The 20337-nt window shown below is 36.2% G+C and overlaps 2 protein-coding genes across 3 annotated transcripts in view; both read right to left on the reverse strand.

The window, feature by feature from the left end:
• Positions 1–20337, reverse strand: part of LOC127874043 (uncharacterized) — a 224288-nt gene that overhangs the window by 164013 nt on the left and 39938 nt on the right. The gene's annotated exons all lie outside the window — the stretch shown is intronic.
• LOC127874103 (uncharacterized) lies at positions 6684–20328 on the reverse strand. Of its 2 annotated transcripts, XR_008046631.1 has the most exons (5): positions 18707–20328; positions 15624–16140; positions 14259–14467; positions 12238–12369; positions 6684–11677 (listed from the first exon to the last, which is right to left on the reverse strand). XR_008046631.1 is itself a non-coding variant. In XM_052418247.1 (2 exons), the coding sequence occupies exon 1, from the start codon at positions 19548–19550 to the stop codon at positions 19029–19031; it is 522 nt and encodes a 173-aa protein (XP_052274207.1). In that variant the 5' UTR covers positions 19551–20328; the 3' UTR covers positions 14532–16140; positions 18707–19028. The 2 variants fall into 2 exon arrangements, 1 of the variants encoding a protein (XP_052274207.1); XM_052418247.1 differs by lacking the exons at positions 6684–11677; positions 12238–12369; positions 14259–14467 and having other exon boundaries at positions 14532–16140.

Here is a 20337-nt window from a genome sequence, read left to right on the forward strand (position 1 = left end):
GTGGAGATAACCACAATGAACCTGTTAACAGCCAACTAACGCTGCCAACAAAGCACAAGCTTTACGTGTCAGGATGTGGCACTATCTATACAAACTGCATAAGAAATAACAAGACGCTTAGGGTTTGAGGGACACCAAACCTGGTTATGAGTCTTCCACACCTTAAGCTTCTTAAAGGGGCCTTTTCACAGATTTTGGCATTTTTTTAACTTATTCATTAAATGCTTTATATTGATAAATGTAAACATTGGATCGTAAAAGCTCCAGTAAAAAATCAAGAATAAAATTAAAAAAAGGAAAAGAACATTGCCCGGAGCAGGTTTCGAACCAGTGACCCCTGGAGTCCTGCCAGAGTTCTTAAGTCAAAACGCTTTAGCCTACTGAGCTATTGCGCCGAGAACACTCACGTTACGTATTTTATACCTTATATAAGCAATCTTCGTAGTTTCACAAAATTTAACGACAAAAACAGAACTTTCCAAATTATTCAATCGTTTCGCGTTGCAACGCTTTATAATTTTTAGGTTTTAAAATCGTCAAAAGATGCATATAATGGCTTTATTAGACCATGGTAAATGTTCAGTATTACTGTGTCCTCACAAATATCATAACTAAAACGAAAATTTGCGAATCTGAAACAACTTTTTTCAATTTTGTCAATTTACCAAAGCATGAAAAGATCCCTTTAACCCTTTGCATGCTGGGAAATTTGTCGTCTGCTAAAATGTCGTCTGCTGAATTTCTAAAATTAGCATTTTCTTCGATTTTTTTTCAAAGAATACTATCAGAATAGCAAACAGTTTGGATCCTGATGAGACGCCACGTTGTGTGGCGTCTCATCTGGATCCAAACTGTTTTCAAAGGCCTTTAAAATTTGGTTCCCGCACTGAAAGGGTTAAATATACTTATTTGCTTGTGTACATGTACCTGATAATAAATTATTATTATTACCTGTTTTGGCATCAACAAGCTTTATCAATTGGCCCTCAAATTTTGCACATAAACGCTACACGATCAACCAATATGCCTTTTCATTTCAAGTTGGAAAGCAATTTAGCCCTTATTCGGCCATAATAGGGTGGAGGATCGATTTAAAATACAACTATTCCAGATACAAAAATATTAATTCATTTATTTAATGCACTTATTTTCTTCTCTTTTGCTACGAAATGACCAGTCATATTTTGCACTAGCAGATGATATTTCTTTTTTTTACATATGAAAGGTAAAAAGAAATTCAAGCAGCATTTTATAATATAAATTTAAAAATGCACTAAATCATGCACTTAAAAACAATATTATTGTGATTCTGTTATTTATAATCATATTAATAATGCCTCATTTTTCTCCATTTTATGGTTTACTATCTATTTTTCCCAATTTTATGGTTTATCTTGTTTATTTTCTGAATTCAAAAGGCACTGGCTTAAAAAAAACTGTCTATGCATGTAACTGTATATTGAAATCTCATTATGAGTGATTATAAATGCATGATAAAATTCTAACATGTTATGTTATAGATAAATCTATATTGTTTGTATTTTTCCTAAACATTATTAGCCACCGTTGTGGTCAAAAATATTTTTTTGTTTTATAAATGCCGTTGTTTCACAGATTACTGTAACAGAGCTACAGATTATGGTGCGCATTTGTGTAAATACCCAATGTAAAATTGCCGATTACGCATAGAAAAATAAAACCATGCGTTCCGAAACCCAATAGAAATTGTCGATTACGCATATCATATTTTTCCTTTGCATAACGAGTAAATCTGTCCCGGAAATACCCTGGTCCGAAATACCCGGATTCTTTCCGCTTTGTCCAAGCGCTTTCAGTATACGTGTTATTGTTGTGAAAATGTAGATGTTAATGTTATACTTGTTATGTACAAACTGACTTAAAATTTGTATTTGTATACCATGTGCTCAAGTGTTTTCAAATTCAGAATGACATTTCCCGGTATTTTAGAATATTCTGGCTTGTTTTTTTAACAAATTGTAGTGTAAATACAAACTCAAAGTAAATATTTAAAACTACCCGATTCACACTGAAATCAGTTTTATAATCCACCAGACGTATGTTGTTAGTCACAAATAACATATTTCAGAAAACAAAGGTTATGTTTCAGGGCTCGACATTAACTTTTGAAGCCACTTGTCCAGTTGGACAAGTAGACCATATTTCACTTGTCCTGACCAAAAAGCAACTTGTCCTGACCATTATATCTTTATTCTGCTCAGTACTTTGCAAAATAATGAAATAATACAAAATGCTCAAATCATAAAGACTTGAATCGTTCAAATTACATGTAAACATAATTGTAGGCAATTTCAATACAAAAAGAACTGACTAGAATAACAGGAAAACTCGAGATTATTGATTTTTAAACATTATACAAAGCCATAATACCCGACAAAAACTTGTGTGTTGCCAACATCAAACAGAAAATGTTAAAAGTGATGTATATACAGTACTTAACTAATATTTAAAAAAAAACATTCTTTACAAAGGGAGGACGTCACTACATTTATTGTCTGTAAGATCGGTGTGTAACGGTGTCGTAAAATGCATATTCTTTACAAGGGAGAATATTCTTCTATCGGAATATCGGAATATCTCGGGCTTCGAAGATTAAACGTTTACAAAATATACTCGGAAAAGTAGATTGATATCTCCACAGAAATAATGGCTTTAAAGGCATTTTTTTCTAAGTTATACAATTATAATGACCACTTGTCCTGTCGGTCTAGCACAATTTTTTATTTACTTGTCCGGACTAACAATTTGGTTGTCCCTGACAGTCGGACTACCTTTAATGTCGAGCCCTGTGTTTACAATATCAGCAAAAGATGTCAAGGATGATCCGACAGTATCCAAATGAAAACTAGTCTTGGACAAAGCGACAATGGCTTCAAAATTATGAATTTCAGACTGATGAGAGTTATTTTCATCTATTGTTAGATGCATTTGAAACATTTAAACCTTAAAATATTCCTCGATGCAGTAATTTATATTCATTCACCAATATATGTAGAAATGTATCCAAGAAAATGAGTATTCTTTGATTTATAGCGTGACATAAATATGTTACGACTCTGGTTGACTTTCGATACAGAGTTGGCTTCAGAGTACAGGTATGCCAATACCATATAAATTGTACGCTGAAGTTTCTTTAGCTAATATTTTTCTAATGTTGACAGACCATTGACATTGCTGGGGTTTGTTGATTTAAAGACTTATTATCATCACGGGCAGAACAACATTATAGACATTAAACAGCGCGTCATTAAGTAGACAACAGCTGCACAACTGTATGGTAAAAGGTAAATATGTATCTTAATAATTCTGTTGACAACTAGCTTACGTAGCAACGTCCGAAAATATGAAATATCCGACATGTATTTCAATATTTAAAATTCAAGATATAATGACGACTGAACTGTTTTACTTTAAGGAAAAAACGGTAAAACTATGTTGAAAATGAAACACAACAAACTAAATACTTATCTGTTACGGCTAAACGACTAATTATCCCAATATAACACTGTCATTGAATCGCACATTTCAATTATAATTATTCCCCTTGAAAGTTAATGCATATTGATATAACGAATTCATCAAACGTTATCAAACATTAGTAATTTGAATTGCATCGGATTCGCACAATATTATGTGGATGTAAATCCGATCCGGTTGTTGTTTATGTGTCAAGCTCATTTTGTCAGTGACTGAGTGAGATATAATACATTTCTTCCGTAGTAAAATCTACTGTAAAGTACACAATGATACTTACGTAATTCTGTCGTATCCGTCTGAATAAACATCCGCTGCACAAAATATAGACATTTGTATTAATGATAATTAAACACAATCATATTTTCTGTGTTTATTGAATTAATAACACTGAGTTTCTTTGTCGCGTTACAAGATGGCGGATGTCTAACGCTGTTTGTGAAGTGACGTCACAATGTTTATCTGTGCGCGTGCCCTTTCCCATAAAAGTATTTAAACACAAAATACTCGAAAACTAGATTTTTCCCAGGTATAACGCCTACGCCAACAGGTAGATCGCATTCTGGTCCATATACATGTCAAATTTTAGCAAACGTGTTCGGCCAGTTTTCAAGAAACTCAAATCGCAGTGATTTGCCTCAGCTTAACGAAACTTAGCCCCCTTTATCATTCGTTCGATTGAACGTCATCAATGATGACGTCCAATACATCACTCATTCCATATTTGACAAAATCGTATATACCCGCTTTAAATACACATACTATTCTCTGTCTCGAAACAAGGCATAACAAGATAACATTACTGAAAATAAAAATACCAATAAATACAATCGATGGTAAGAACACCTAGGTTCTATCAAGGCGGTACTGAAGTTTAATGAACAGTATTATTAAGTATTGTATTTCTTTTAACAAAAGCTTCTTTAATAAATCTACAAACATTATAAATTATTGATTTGTCACATGAAACTAGTAAGTTGTGGAATTTATATACATATGGGCTTATACAAAATGAACGGCTTATATATGTTTTTCTTAACTCAGTAGCATATACATATTTAAATGGTATTCATCTTCTAAATCAAAGTCATTACAGCACAGAAATAACTTGTATACTTTAAAGCATACTTCAGAAATAACCGCTGCAAAATATGACGTCGGCAAGAGGTACAAAACTCTTGAGCCGCGCACTTGGAAAACGGGGCCTAATGCATGTGTGTAAAGTGTCGTCCCGATTAGCCTTTAGGTCCATTAATAATTACGTTACGCCACTTTTAGCCAGAACTGGATTTTCGCTGAAAAAATACTTCCTGTGAACGAAAAATTTCGTTAATGAGGAGAATGTCGTTGCATGTGCTGACTGCACAGGCTTATCAGGGACGACACTTTACACCTTGATTAGATTTCGTGAAGTAGTCTTCCTTGAAATGTAAAATGCAATAAATGCGGAAAGTATCGTCCTTGTTATCCTAGGTGGACTGCACAGGCTTATCAGGGACGACACTTTACACACATGCATTAAGCCACGTTTTCAAAGATCACTGCTAAATTATTTTCAGATTTAAATTCCTCCATTTGAAAGCCATACGAGGCACGCGTAAACAGACTATCAATGGCGTTCCATGTTTTGTCCGTCCGCGTGTTTGTTTATTTTGGAATCAATTAAGCCTTGCAAATCTGGATTACAAATTAAGCGCGTCGCTCTGGTCACTGCATTAGAGGCGCTTGATTCACGCCAATTAAGCGCCTATTTGAAAACACACAAACCACGCGTCCTTCGAGATGTTTTACGCGGACCGGAAGTATTTGAAGTAAAAAAAGTGTGTGAGACTAACTGTCGTACATTTTCTGCACGTGCGCACCTGAGAGAATGTTAGCAGCCGACAGATCGGGATCGAATGCGCATTGTGTTTTGATTAATTATTGAGCAGAACAATCGCGTAATTTTTAAAGTTTATACAATAAGAAGACAATGGTATGACATAAAAAATATCTCTTTAATCAATGAACAACATAACGTCAACGGTGTTCGTTTTCCTGTTACAGTCGAAGAAGTACTTGTTTGTTTGTTACCCATATCATAAATATATATGGGCCTTGCTCTATGAAAACGGGTTTAATGCATGTCAATAAAATGTCGTTCCAGATGGCCTGTGTAGTCCGCACAGGCTAATCATGGATGACACTTTCCGCTTTTATTATATTTTTCGTTAAAATAAAGTATCTTCTTAGCAAAAATCCTGTTTAGGCAGAAAGTGTCGTCCCTGATAAGCCTATGTGGACTGCACTGGCTAATCTTGGACGACGCTTTACGCACGTGCATTAACCACTTTTCCCAAGAGCGCGGCTTTATATATATATATATATATATATATATATTTATAAACTTACTCAAATACAAAAGCAAAACGCCAAACACTCGTATACCGTTTGAGGTCACTTACCATCCAGGGCTGTCTAAAATAAAAGACATCATTGACCGCCACTGGACCACAATCGAAAAATCAAGCAAGTTAAACGTATATTTCCTGAAAAGCCCATTTTGGCATATAGAAGACCCATTCTGGTACATGCCAAAAGTACACCAACTTCAGAAGAAGCTGTTCTTGGAGAATCAAAACCATGCGTTGCCAAATATGCAATATGATGCGTCCATCAAATACATTAAAAGCCACATCTGGTGCCATTTCGTCCAATAAAGGTAACCACAACTGTAAAACTGCAAATGTCCTATACCTGATGACGAGCAGTATATGTAAGAAACAATATGTTGGCGAAACAAAACTGGCATTGAACAAGCGCATTAATCTACATAGGTCCGACTGGAAAACTCGCAAATTCAATAAGTCTCCCGTTGCCGCACACTTCAGCGAATCTGGCCACTCGTTTGACAATATCATTTTGTTTTGTATAGAAGCAAAAACACAATGGTCCGACGACCATTATATTATAGTATATATTTATATACATGTTTGTGTATGGGTATATATGTATGTATGTATATATATGTATATATATATATATATATATATATATATATATATATATATATATATATATATATATATATATATATATATATATATATATATATAAGGCGACTCAATACTCTTCAGTGCCATCGAATAAATAAAAACGACATATAAAAAATAAAACAACTTCACGCCAAATTCTAACCTCCATTTTAATCATTTAAATGTTATATCGATATAATAAACATTTTAAGCGCCATTTTATAACACACAATTATAATAAGTGTATGTACATAATCATAAAACAAAAATTAACAAGGGCTGTTTGTAAAACATGCATGACCCCCATATGGGATCTCCGTTGTAGTGACAGCCATTGTGTGAATATGTTTTGTCACTGTGACCTTGACCTTTGACCTAGCGACCTGAAAATCAATAGGGCTCATCTGCCAGTCATGATCAATGTACCTTTGAAGTTTCATGATCCTAGCCATAAGCGTTCTTGAGTAATCATCCGGAAACCATTTTACTATTTCGGGTCAACGTGACCTTGACCTTTAACCTAGTGACCTGAAAATCAATAGGGGTCATCTGCGAGTCATGGTCAATCTACCTATCAACTTTCATGATCCTAGGAATAAGCGTTCTTCAGTGATCATCTGGAAACCATTTTACTATTTCGGGTCACCGTGAACTTGACCTTTGACCAAGTGACCTCAATATCGATAGGGGTCATCTGCGAGTCATGATCAATGTACCTCTGAAGTTTTATGATCATAGCAATTAGCATTCTTGAGTAATCATCCGGAAACCATTTTACTATTTCCGGTCACCGTGACCTTGACCTTTGATATAGTGACCTTAAAATCAATAGGGGTCAAATGCGAGTCCTGATCAATCTACCTATCAAGTTCAATGATCCTAGGCATAAGCGTTCTTGAGTTATGATCCGGAAACCATTTTACAATTTCGGGTCACCGTTACCTTGACCTTTGACCTTGTGACTTAAAATCAATAGGGGTCATCTGCAAGTCATGATCAATGTACCTATGAAATTTCATGATCCTAGGCATACGCATTCTTGAGTAATCATCTAGAAACCATTTTACTATTTCGAGTCACCGTGACCTTGACCTTTGACCTTAAAATCAATAGGGGTCATCTGCGAGTCATGATCAATGTACTATGAAGTTTCATGATCCTAGGCATAAGCGTTCTTGAGTTATCATCCGGAAACCATTTTACTATTTCGGGTCACTGTGACCTTGACCTTTGTCCTAGTGACCTGAAAATCGATAAGGGTCATTTGCGAGTCATGATCAATCTACCTATAAAGTTGCATGATCCTAAGCCTAAGCGTTCTTGAGTTATCATCCGGAAACCATTTTACTATTTCGGGTCACTGTGACCTTGCCCTTTTACCTAGAGACCTGAAAATCAATATGGGTCATCTGCGAGTCATGATCAATCTAGCTATCAAGTTTCATGATCCTAGGCCTAAGCGTTCTTGAGTTATCATCCGGAAACCATTTTACTATTTCGGGTCACCGTGAACTTGACATTTGACCTAGTGACATCAAAATCAATAGGGGTCATCTGCGAGTCATGATCAATGAACCTATGAAGTTTCATGATCCTAGGCACAAGCGTTCTTGAGTTATCATCCCGAAACCACCTGGTGGATGGACCCACAGACCGACATGTGCAAAGCAATATACAACCTCTTCTTCGAAAGGGGGCATAAATATGACACAATACTGAATGCAAAACATTCACTGCAAATTATAATATTTTTCATTATAACATCGATATAAATTATATTACGGGCGTCAGTCTATAACACAATTTTAATATGCATAAATAAATAGATAAAAATATAAAACGACATATAACTAAAAAAACAAGACTGAAAGCCAATAAGTTAACCTCTATTGTGCATTCGCACTGGGGAATCGTTAACTCATATCCGTATACACCCCTGAAGAAGACGTGTAGTCGAAAGCGCTAGGGTATAAGATACACATTTTTTACACTGTTTGAACAATTTCTTTCTATATATATATATATATATATATATATATATATATATATATATATATATATATATATTGGCAGTTAGCATTAAACAAAATGAGCTCACGGTCACGTTTTTACACCAGTTCAATAGGGGAAAGCAATAAAATTGCTACGACAATCCTTGCGGTTTTTATTTGTAAAGACAACAAATTGTCACTTAGCAATACTATAATTCCACGTGTATAACAATGTACTTTATTGAGAATGCAACATTACACTTAGATTGGGAAATACATATCACCAAAATAAACATGTTTAATTATTTACATATATCATAAAACAAAAACAACAGCATTAGTGATATGCGCTTTGTCTTAACAAAACAACCACAATAAAAATACGCACGAATATAGACAATATTAAACTCGGTAAGCCAAACAATATAAACACGTTAAAATAAATGCAAAAGATGCCCGGTTATAGTTAAGATGCTAGTTTATCTTTTAATATTAAAATCCTCTTAACAAGTATCTTTGAAGATATTTACACAATCAGACAAAGGCATTAACAATCATGCAATAATTTAGAAAGACCCTGATCCATATGAGGTACACAAGCAATTGAAACGTGCCTAAGGGTACTTTCCATAGACATTATTACCCTATATTAACTTATTTAAAATGATTATTTGGAGTATACGAACATCTAAACACATTATAATTAAAATTGTATTTCATCCGATATGACAAATATAGCACAATTATATTTATACCAAATACTTAAATTTGTATTTGGAAACATGTGTTGTTTAGCTACCAATACAAGTTAATGCAAAATTTGTTTTTTTCAATATATCAATTTGATCTAACATGTCACACAATTTACAAACATCAAGCTATTTTCAGCTATTCAAAAACAAAACAAACATGTTTCATGCATTCAATAAAAGTTAAATATAAACATTTCCAAATATGAGGAAATCTGGTCCTAAAACATTTGCTGAACTTGTAGTGGAAGATTTACAGAAACTGGCCCCACTGAAAGCGAATAAGGGATTGTGGGAGGGTCAATTTGAAAGGTCAAACACGCTGTTACAAAACTAATAAAATGTCAAACTTTATCGTAATCAATATTTCAATACTGTTCACGTTTAATATAAGCACATTCATAAGTGTTAAAAATTTTTGCAAAACAGACATCTTTGTTTTTATTTTTAGCTGGGTACATGTATTTTCGGAGAAAACCTGAGGTATTGTCATAGCCAGTTCGTTGTGTCGTCCACCGTCCGCGTCGTGCTTAAACCTTAACATTAGCTCTAAAATCAAAGTGCTTCCAACTACAACTTTCAAACTTCATATGTAGATGCACATTGATGAGTTCTACACACCACACCCATTTTGGGGTCACTAGGTCAATGGTCAAGTCACTGTGACCTCTCAAATAAATTATGTCAAGCTTTCATTTATTCAAAACTGCACCCGTAGCCGAGCATGGCACCCTTTATGCGGTGCTCTAGTTTAAGCAAATTGTATTGCTCTGTTGTATTACCCATAAAGGCATTTGCATTTCTTGACTATTGTTAGCATATGGCAACACTCCCTTTTTTTTCATTGACTGATTTCAAATTACAAGGTACTATTTTTTCTTCAGATAATGTTAAACAAAATTAAACAAATTTTAAGTAGGTGTTCTTAATAAAAAGCATTTCATATAACAATGTGTTTCTATTGCCTTTAAGTATATTTTTCTCTTCAGAAGTTGTTACTGTGCATTATTTTAACAGTTTAATACATATTTTAGCATTGAAACAAGAAATGTTTTTTATAACAATAGTTTGTACAAATTAATGTTAACAGTGAGTTTATCTAATAAAAATGGCAACAATACTTGGATACATTACATTTAAAATACAATTGTTTTACAGTTGCTCTATGTATAAATGGCAAAATATACACTTGCTACAGTGATCAAGAAATCTTGATTAAGTTGCTCACTGATTAAAGAGGATACAATCTTGTCATCGTTATGTACATATACAAATATAAAGCATAATAAACTATTATGTCCGAAAACAAATTTTAACACTTATGACCATGTTAGTATATGATAAAACAACACAACTTAACAATATTTTGCCATTTTTCATAAAACTGTAAAACAAATTTAATATTTATTTTTTAATTCACAGTTTCATTTAAAGCTTTTCAACAAGAGTCATACTCTAATCATTTAACAAACACTATCCATTGAAATCAACAAAGTACTAGTAGTAAATACAGAATCGATTATTTCAGGTAGATTAAATAATTTTGCCCAGAATTTATTTATATTCCCATGAAATACATAGTATGCTACTAAAAAAGATTCATGATAGAATACCGACCCGAATGAGCCAATTGACTAGTATTGTTTTCATAAGGTTGATTGACAAAAATCTGAAGCGTAAACATTTTACACCTTTCTGAACAAATACTTTTCATTAGCTAATCTATATTAACGGGTTAAAAACAGACAACTGAAACATGTCTTATAACATGAAAACACTCCGATGTTTTTTTCAATCTTGTTCAAGTTACCAGCATCATTTAAACAGCTTTGGCAATCTTAACAAATCTTTGATAACATTGTATTTCCCATTTATTTACCATCATGAGGATCAACATCTGTAGTGAAAGTTTCATAATACAGGCAAAGACATTGAATTGACATGCAATATGTGTGCTTTTAAAAATACTTTAAATGCTTTGCTAAACCAGGGACCTATACAAACAACTTGGTAGGTCACATAAAAAATAAAACGTAAACTATTGTTTTTCGTTGAATACAACTTGGCTGGTCACATACACAATAGAGCATAAACTATTGTTTGTCTTTGAATACAACTTGGCTGGTGACATACAAAATGTGGCTGTTGACATGACTTTCTGGCTTTCCACTTGAATTGTTGTGATGTGTCATTCTGCCATTTCGATCTGAACAAGGTCATTCATTTCCATCCGTCATAATATTCAAAGAGTCAGAGTAAGTGCTGACCAAACCAGGCCGTATGCAGAGACTAGCAGAACTAAATCAGTATTTATCTCTGAGCTTCTTAGGTTTGACTGCGGTCAATATGGTAACAACTGCTGCAACAGTCTGTGTTTATGATCGGATGGTTTGATTTCGTCAAAAGGCATCTGAAAAAAAGACTTGTTACTGTAAATGTCAGTTTTTCATTTTATCTTTGATACCGATGGAAAAAAAGACCACGCGGAGCACTTGGTATTTCAGAATGATACAACTAATCTGATTTGAATCCATCGAGAAAATAATGGTCCTGAGACTACTCATAAAATAATAATTAATAATAAGTGATTAAATTAAAGTGTATTCTTTTTATTACCAAACCATTTGGATTGTGATTTGATGAATATACATGTTGCCGTCGGAATCAAACGTTTTGTTTTGAAGTAGTGAAAGGGTTTGCCACCATTCACCTACATTTTGCTTTTGTCTCAAAATTCCACATATGTCAAAGAAAACGAAATCAAAATACACAAGTAGGCAAGTTCACAGTATGGTTTGGAAAATATGTTAAGTTTAATCACACTAGAAACAATACTTTTTGAGTTAAGACTATGCATAAAAATCCAACAGCAGGATGCACGTATGGAGGGACAAAGGTAAATCTACATTAACCCACACATCTATGAACTTGGGGGCGTAAAAAAAACATGCACATGACTTGAACACTCACCTGAGGTTAGCTCTGCATTTTGTTCACAGACTGAGGTCGTCCTTCACCATGGAGATTCCAGAATATCAAGATGATGACTGCTTCTGGTGCAAATGCTTCAAGAACAAACTCAACGCCTTGCTATCCGGGTTTCTGCAATTAAGTATGTCATGTATAAATTAAGACAACATTTTTTAAGACTTTATAAGCATTTCATTAGCCTGGCAACACACTTGATACTCTCTCAAAAAGCCATTCATTAACTTAATAACAAACAAACTAGAGCTTTGTCACAGACGTGACGAATACCCCCACATGAAGAGGGGATGAAAGGTACTTGAAATAGGGAAAACCTTGCTAAATGTGTAAAACGCACCCGTGACCCCTTGACCTAGTTTATGGCCCGGAATGGCCCATGTTCGAACATGGCCTAAAGGTCATCTAGATTAAGTTTTCGACCAAGTTTGTTGAGAAGGGGATGATAAGTACTTGAAAAAGAGAGCGGACACCATACTGAATGTGTAAAACGCATTAAGTGACCCCTTGACCTAGTTTGTTTTCCCCAGAATGGCCAGTGTTCAATCATGGCCTAGATATCATCTATATTAAACTTCTGACCAAGTTTGATGAAGATCGGAAGTAAACTTCGTCAATAAGAGACAGAGAGCAGACACCATGCTCAATGCATTAAATGCACTAAGTGACCCCGTGACCTAGGTTTTGGCCCGGCATGGCCCATGTTCAAACTAGGTCTAGAGATCATCTAGATAAAACGTCAACCTAAGTTTGGTGAAGATTGGATGAAAATTACTTGAATTAAAGAGCTGACAACATGCTGAATGTTTAAAACGCACTAAGTGGCACCGCGACCTATGTTTTGACCCAGCATGACCCATATTTAAACACTTAATACGGACCGACCGACAGACAGACAGACAGACCGACAGACAAGTTCACTCCTATATACCCCCCCTAAACTAAAAGCTACGAACATCACTGATCCCTCTTCGTAATTCAATGTTAGTTTAAAAACCATACATACAGTTAATATGGAACCTGATTTTGTCAAGATTTAAAGAGTCAAATATGTTGGTACCTGCTCATAAATTGTTTCATGTTATTGTTGTTGTGGTTTTGAGTTTTAATGTAACTAAAGATGTTAAATTTAAAATGCAAATTTGAGGGTTTAGCTTGCAAGTTTTGCATTTTCTTCACATTTCTATATTAGATACAGTAGTTTGTGGCTGAACCCTTAAACTTAGATTAGATAAACTGGTCAATTAATTGAAGAGCAGAAACCCCAGTTTGTAGTGGGTTTTACCTATTGGGTATTTGTGAAAGCTTAATTGCATCAAACGGTTTAGGCTATTACGACTGGGTCTCCTGAATGCTTTGTCACAGTGAACACGTTTGCAACGGCAAGGTGACTTAACTATTGAGATGCAGAGTTTGATAATGTGAACATCGCTCACTGGGCTTGAACTTATGAGTATAAGACCTCTGTGAACAGACAGAAAGACCTTAGGGCATCCCAGGAATGTGTCCCTGTAAACAAAATTATTTAATGCATTCTGAAATGGCATCAGTTATATAAGAAGTCAATCAATGTTGTTTGAGTAAACAAATATTTAAGAAATAAATTATGTTTGAAGGATCTTGATACAAATGGGATATACATTAAACACTTGATACAAACATAGCCTTCCATATATTGTACACTTGATATAAACATTTTGTGTCCCTCAGGAACCAATATTTATTAAATTACATGCAACACTAAAAGGTGGGTCGGACATAAGGATGAAAGTAAGGACGGGAAGAATTACAAACAAGGACACATGTGTACGCCCCCCCAACTGAGCCCTTTCAAGGCAATACAAATGGCGGCTATTATAAATATTTAACACTTACATAAATGATTTGTTTAAGTTAGCAGCCAGGATAGAGTTTTATCAATATTTAACACAAACTGTTTAAATTAAAATTTGGAGTTAATAACTGCACATTATAAATGGTTAATTACATGTACATTACCAACCTACCTTATTGACAAGGTAATCTTGGCCGCTGGCCAAGAAAGTATGGAGCCCCAGGTTCAGAGTGGCTCCACCCTGCAGGTAGGACTAGTTGAGCATTTTCCCCAAGGTCCTGGGCCAGGAAGTGTCACTGGGCGTCTGGGCCCAGCTGACCAGGCAGCCTGTTGTTCAGCTAGGTACCGATCTATGATTGCATGGGTTCCTGTAGGAACAGGCTATTTAAACAAAATCCAAGAATTTAAATAAATATTGAAAATACATGAAGAAAATAATTTTAAAATGAGCTGAAGGCTTTTACGTAATTATTTTACTAAAATTAAATATAATTTAAAAATTATATTTAAGCAGATTTGTATGCAAGGATTAACTTTTGGTTCAGGGGCTGAATGTCGGTCGAAAATATACAAAACTTAATGCCCTGACCTTCTATGATTAAAATTGATATCAGATCAAGTGCTATTTGCATTGTATTTACTAAGTGTGATCAATGTAAAAGCACATTATTCCCATTTGATGCTAGGAACTTTTCAGGCACATAAAATACTGATGTTAAGTGTAGTATATAAGCCTCATTCTGGGAAAATAGGGCTAAATGAATGTGCAGTCTGCACAGGCTAATCTGGGATGACACTTTTATAGGACTTAATGTATGTGCAGTCTGCACAGGCTAATCTGAGATGACACTTTAATATGACTTAATGTATGAGCAGTCTGCACAGGCTAATCTGATATGACACTTTAATAGGACTTGATGTAGGTGCAGTCTGCACAGGCTTATCTGGGATGACACTTTAATAGGACTTAATGTAGGTGCAGTCTGCACAGGCTAATCTGGGATGTCACTTTAATATGACTTAATGTATGTGAAGTCTGCACGGGCTAATCTGGGATGACACTTTAATAGGACTTAATGTATGTGCAGTCTGCACAGGCTAATCAGGGATGACACTTTAATATGACTTAATGTATGTGAAGTCTGCACGGGCTAATCTGGGATGACACTTTAATAGGACTTAATGTATGTGCAGTCTGCACAGGCTAATCTGATATGACACTTTAATAGGGCTTAATGTATGTGCAATCTGCACAGGCTAATCTGAGATGACACTTTAATAGGGCTTAATGCATGTGCAGTCTGCACAGGCTAATCAGGGATGACACTTTAATAGGACTTAATGTATGTGCAGTCTGCACAGACTAATATGGGATGACACTTTAATAGGGCTTAATGTATGTGCAGTCTGCACAGGCTAATCTGGGATGACACTTTAATAGGGCTTAATGTATGTGCAGTCTGCATAGGCTAATCTGGGATGACAATTTAAGCACATACATGAATCCCCAAATCGCAGAACACCGCTAAGATACTACTTATTGTTCTTGTTACTGCTGCTGCTGCGACTGGGCCATAGACAGAGATGGAGTGAGTCCCGACGCCGAAGTCGCCACCCCAAACCCAAGAATTGCCGACAACAACTGTTGTTGAATGGCGTCAATCGCATACTGCTCTCCAGGCCTAAGGTTCACATTTTTCGAGAACAACATATCGTGGTCAGTCACATTAACGGACGTGTCAGGCAACGCCTGCTCTACCTGTTGAATCAGATTGTTTCAGTTCGAGCAACTTGTCCGGCCTAATTTGTCGACGCAATCATCCAATTGTTGCTAAGCGACATCGATGCCGAGACGGAAGTCGAACTCACCAAGGCTCTGCTGTTGGAAGTGTTGATGTAGCCAACATGGGAGAAGATATTGATAGGAGGCTTGGTAGTCTGACGCAAGACGTCTCCGTGCTGAATTTCTTAAGCAATTGTAGTATTTGTGCAAGAAGGGGGTTGTCATCGACTTTCACTTCAATGACATTAGTCATGTTTGCAAGTAAAGTTCACTGAAAAGGAAATGGAAAGTAAACCAAAACCGGATTGTTTAGTGACACATGAATAAGCCTTGCAACACCTTACTTTACAGACCTGTGTTTTAAATGCCAAACATCGTGCCTTTAATTGATATTTAGAATATTGCAATTAATTTTTCACCAATTAGAACTCAGAATAACGTAGTATCAATGTTTTACATGCACCAACTTGATATTGGAATTTTTGGGTTTGTAGCAAGGTGTTATATTTATTTTTTGTAAATCAAAAACAGGCATTACTTGAGCAATTAAGAATGTGAGACTGCACACCTTTAATTGTGTGACTATAGAACTTTAAATGTGAGGCTACATAATTTTAAATGTGATACTCAGCAGCTTAAAATGTGAGACAACACAACTATAAATGTTACAATCTACATATTTAAGTGTGAGTCTGCACACCTTTAAATGTGAAAGTTTATGACTTATACCTGAGACATAACAACTTTAAATGTGAGACAATACAACTGCATGGCATTTAATAAGAAACAATAGACGTGAGTTCAAAATAGTAATTAAACTTAGTTAAATAAGAAAACTGGAGCTGTGTCACAGACGTGACAAATACCCCCACATTACGCATTGAAACATAATATTTTGCATGTCGTCTTAACAAAAAACAGCGGACACCATGCTCAATTTTTAAAACGCACTAAGTGACCTCTTGACCTAGTTTTTGACCCAGAAAAGCCCATGTTCTAACTTTGCCTTAAGATCATCTCCATAAAACTTCTGACCAAGTTTGGTGAAGATCGGATGTAAACTAATTGAATTAGAGAGCGGACACCATGCTGAATGTTAAAAATTGCACAAAGTGACCTGGTGACCTAGTTTTAGGCCCGGAATGGCCCATGTTCAAACTTGTCCAAGAGATCATTTAGATAAAAATTGTGACCAAGTTTGGTGAGGATTGGATGAAAACTACTTCAATTAGAGAGCGGACAACATGGTGAGGTTTAAAACGCACTATGATACCCCATGACCTAGTTTTTGACCCAGCATGACCCATATTCCAACTTGACCTAGACATCATCTAGATACAACTTCTGACCAATTTTGGTGAAGATGTGATGAAAACTACTTGAATTAGAGAGCAGACAACATTGTGATCTTTAAAACGCACTAAGTGACCCCATGACCTTGTTTTTGACCCGGCATAACCCATATTCAACCTTGACCTAGACATTATCAAGATACAACTTCTGACAAATTTTGGTAAAGATTGGATAAAAACTACTTGAATTAGACAGCAGACAACATGGTGAGGTTTAAAACACACTAAGTGACCCCGTGACCTAGTTTTTGACCCAGCATAGCCCATGTTCGAACTTGACCTACACATCATCTAGTTACAACTTCTGACCAAGTGTGGTGAAGATCGGATTTAAACTATTTGAAATAGAGAGCCGACACCATGCTCAATGTGTAAAACGTACGAAGTGACCCTGTGACCTATTGTTTGATCTGGCATGGCCCATGTTCGAACTTGGCATTCAGATCATCTAGATAAAACTTCTGACCAAGTTTGGTGAAGATCGGATGAAAACTATTTGAATAAGAGAGAGGACACCATGCTGAATGTTAAAAAACGCACAATGTGACCCCATGACCTAGTTTTTGATCTGGCATGGCCCATGTTCGAACATGACCTTTAGATCATCTATATAAAACTTCTGACCAAGTTTGGTGAAGACCGGATGAAAACTACTTGAATAAGAAAGAGTACACCATGCTGAATGTTAAAAAACGCACTAAGTGACCCGGTGATCTAGTTTTTGACCCAGCAGGCCGGCCCATGTTCGAACCTGGCCTTAAGATTATCTAGATACATCTTCTGACCAAGTTTGGTGAAGATCAGACGAAAACTACTTGAAATAGAGAGCGGACAACATGCTGAATGTTTAAAACGCACTAAGTGACCCCGTGACCTAGTTTTTGACCCGGCAAGGCCCATGTTCAAACTTGGCCTAGACATCATGTACATACAACTTCTAACCAAGTTTGGTGAAGATTGGATGAAAACTACTTGAATTAGAGAGCGGACACTTAATACGGACCGACAGACAGACCGACAGACCGCCTGACCGACAGACCGCCTGACCGACATGTTCACTCCTATATACCCCCCTAAACTACGTTTGTGGGGGTATATTTAAGCCAGTTATTTTGGTTAAAAAACTTTAAAATGTGCTATAACTAGGGGCTAGCTCTGTGCAGAGTTTATTTTAACCATTTTTGGATTGGGACACTTCGTAAAAAATCATAGTGTTTTGAATTTAATTGGGAGAATGGTTGTAGTTATTGCTAAACATAATTTAAAAATTGAGAATAAGTGTTATCAAGATAAATTGTGCTAAGGTTCAACTTATAGAGCTGCATAAGGAAACAAACTCAATTTGTAACCTATTAAAACATTGGGGTCAAATCTTGAATTGAGAACTTTAGCCAGCAATCATGGATATAGACTTTATGAGATAAGAATGGGGCTGAATTTCGGCCCCAAAATTTCAACAAAATAATTAACACTGTAAGGTCTCACCTGAAGTTCCAGAAGCTGAGATGACATGCTAGCCTTGCTGATATTGCTAAGAGACGAGTTTGACTTCTGCTTTCTTCAGGTTGCGAGTCGAAGGGCGTACTGGACCACACAACAAAACTGCTGTTATTTTCCAAAGCCTTCTCTTGCATCAATTTAATGCGAGGCCTTTTGGGCTTGGAGTGCTATGTGCTCATAACAAAACCAGACGTGTTCACTTTAAGAACCTTGTTCACAATAGTGGGCGTAATTTGCGGCTGTGGCACACCCCATGGATGTATGGATCTCTTAGTGTTTACAACAAAGTCTTTACTGCCTGTCTGTGTCAGCATGGATGTATTGTGCTCTGGGTGTTTACAACCAAGTCTTTACTGCCTTTCTGTGTCAGCATGGATGTATCGTGCTCTGAGTTCACAGCAAAGTCACTACTGCCCTTCTGTGTCAACAAGGATGTATTGTGCTCTGTGTTCACAACCAAGTCATAACTGCCTTTCTGTGTCAGCATGGATGTATTGTGCTCTGTGTTTACAGCCAAGTCATTACTGCCTTTCTGTGTCAGCATGAATGTATTGTGCTCTGTGTTTACAGCCAAGTCATAACTACCTTTCTGTGTCAGCATGGATGTATTGTGCTCTGTGTTTACAGCCAAGTCATTACTGCCTTTCTGTGTCAGCATGGATGTATTAAGCTCTGTGTTCACAGCCAAGTCATTACTGCCTTTCTGTGTCAGCATGGGTGTAATGTGTTCTGTGTTCACAGCCAAGTCATTACTGCCTTTCTGTGTCAGCATGGGTGTATTGTGTTCTGTGTTTACAGCCAAGTCATTACTGCCTTTCTGTGTCAGCATGGATATATCTTGCTCCTGGTGTTCACAACCAAGTCATTACTTCCTTTCTGTGTCAGCATGGATGTATTGTGTTTTGGGTGTTCACAGAATAGTCATTACTGCCTTTCTGTGTCAGCATGGATATATCTTGCTCTGGGTGTTCACTGCATAGTCATTACTGCCTTTCTGTGTCAGCATGGATAATTCTTTATCTGGGTGTTCACTGCATAGTCATTTCTGCCTTTCTGTGTCAGCATGGATATATCTTGCTCTGGGTGTTCACAGCATAGTCATTACTGCCTTTCTGTGTCAGCATGGATATATCGTGCTCTGGGTGTTCACAGCATAGTCATGACTGCCTTTCTGTTTCAGCATGGATGTATTGTGCTCTGTGTTCACAGCCAAGTCATTACTGCCTTTCTGTGTCAGCATGGGTGTATCGTGTTCTGTGTTCACAGCCAAGTCATTACTGCCTTTCTGTGTCAGCATGGATGTATTGTGCTCTGGGTGTTCCCAACCAAGTCATTACTGCCTTTCTGTGTCAGCATGGATGTATTGTGCTCTGGGTGTTCACAGCATAGTCATTACTGCCTTTCTGTAACAGCATGGATATATCTTGCTCTGGGTGTTCACAACCAAGTCATTACTTATTTTCTGTGTCAGCATGGATGTATCGTGCTCTGGGTGTTCACAACCAAGTCATTACTTCCTTTCTGTGTCTGCATGGATGTATTGTGCTCTGGGTTTTCAAAACCAAGTTATTACCGCCTTTCTGTGTCAGCATGGATGTATCGCGCTCTTGGTGATA

The sequence above is a fragment of the Dreissena polymorpha genome, chromosome 1 (genome assembly GCF_020536995.1).
Source record: "Dreissena polymorpha isolate Duluth1 chromosome 1, UMN_Dpol_1.0, whole genome shotgun sequence".
In the NCBI taxonomy this organism is placed as follows: Eukaryota; Metazoa; Mollusca; class Bivalvia; order Myida; family Dreissenidae; genus Dreissena; species Dreissena polymorpha.

What these genes read in the sequence shown, in the direction of transcription:
- LOC127874103 (XM_052418247.1), bottom strand. Translation starts at nt 19,550, where the DNA reads ATGCTGACACAGAAAGGCAGTAATGACTTGGCTGTAAACACAGAACAC.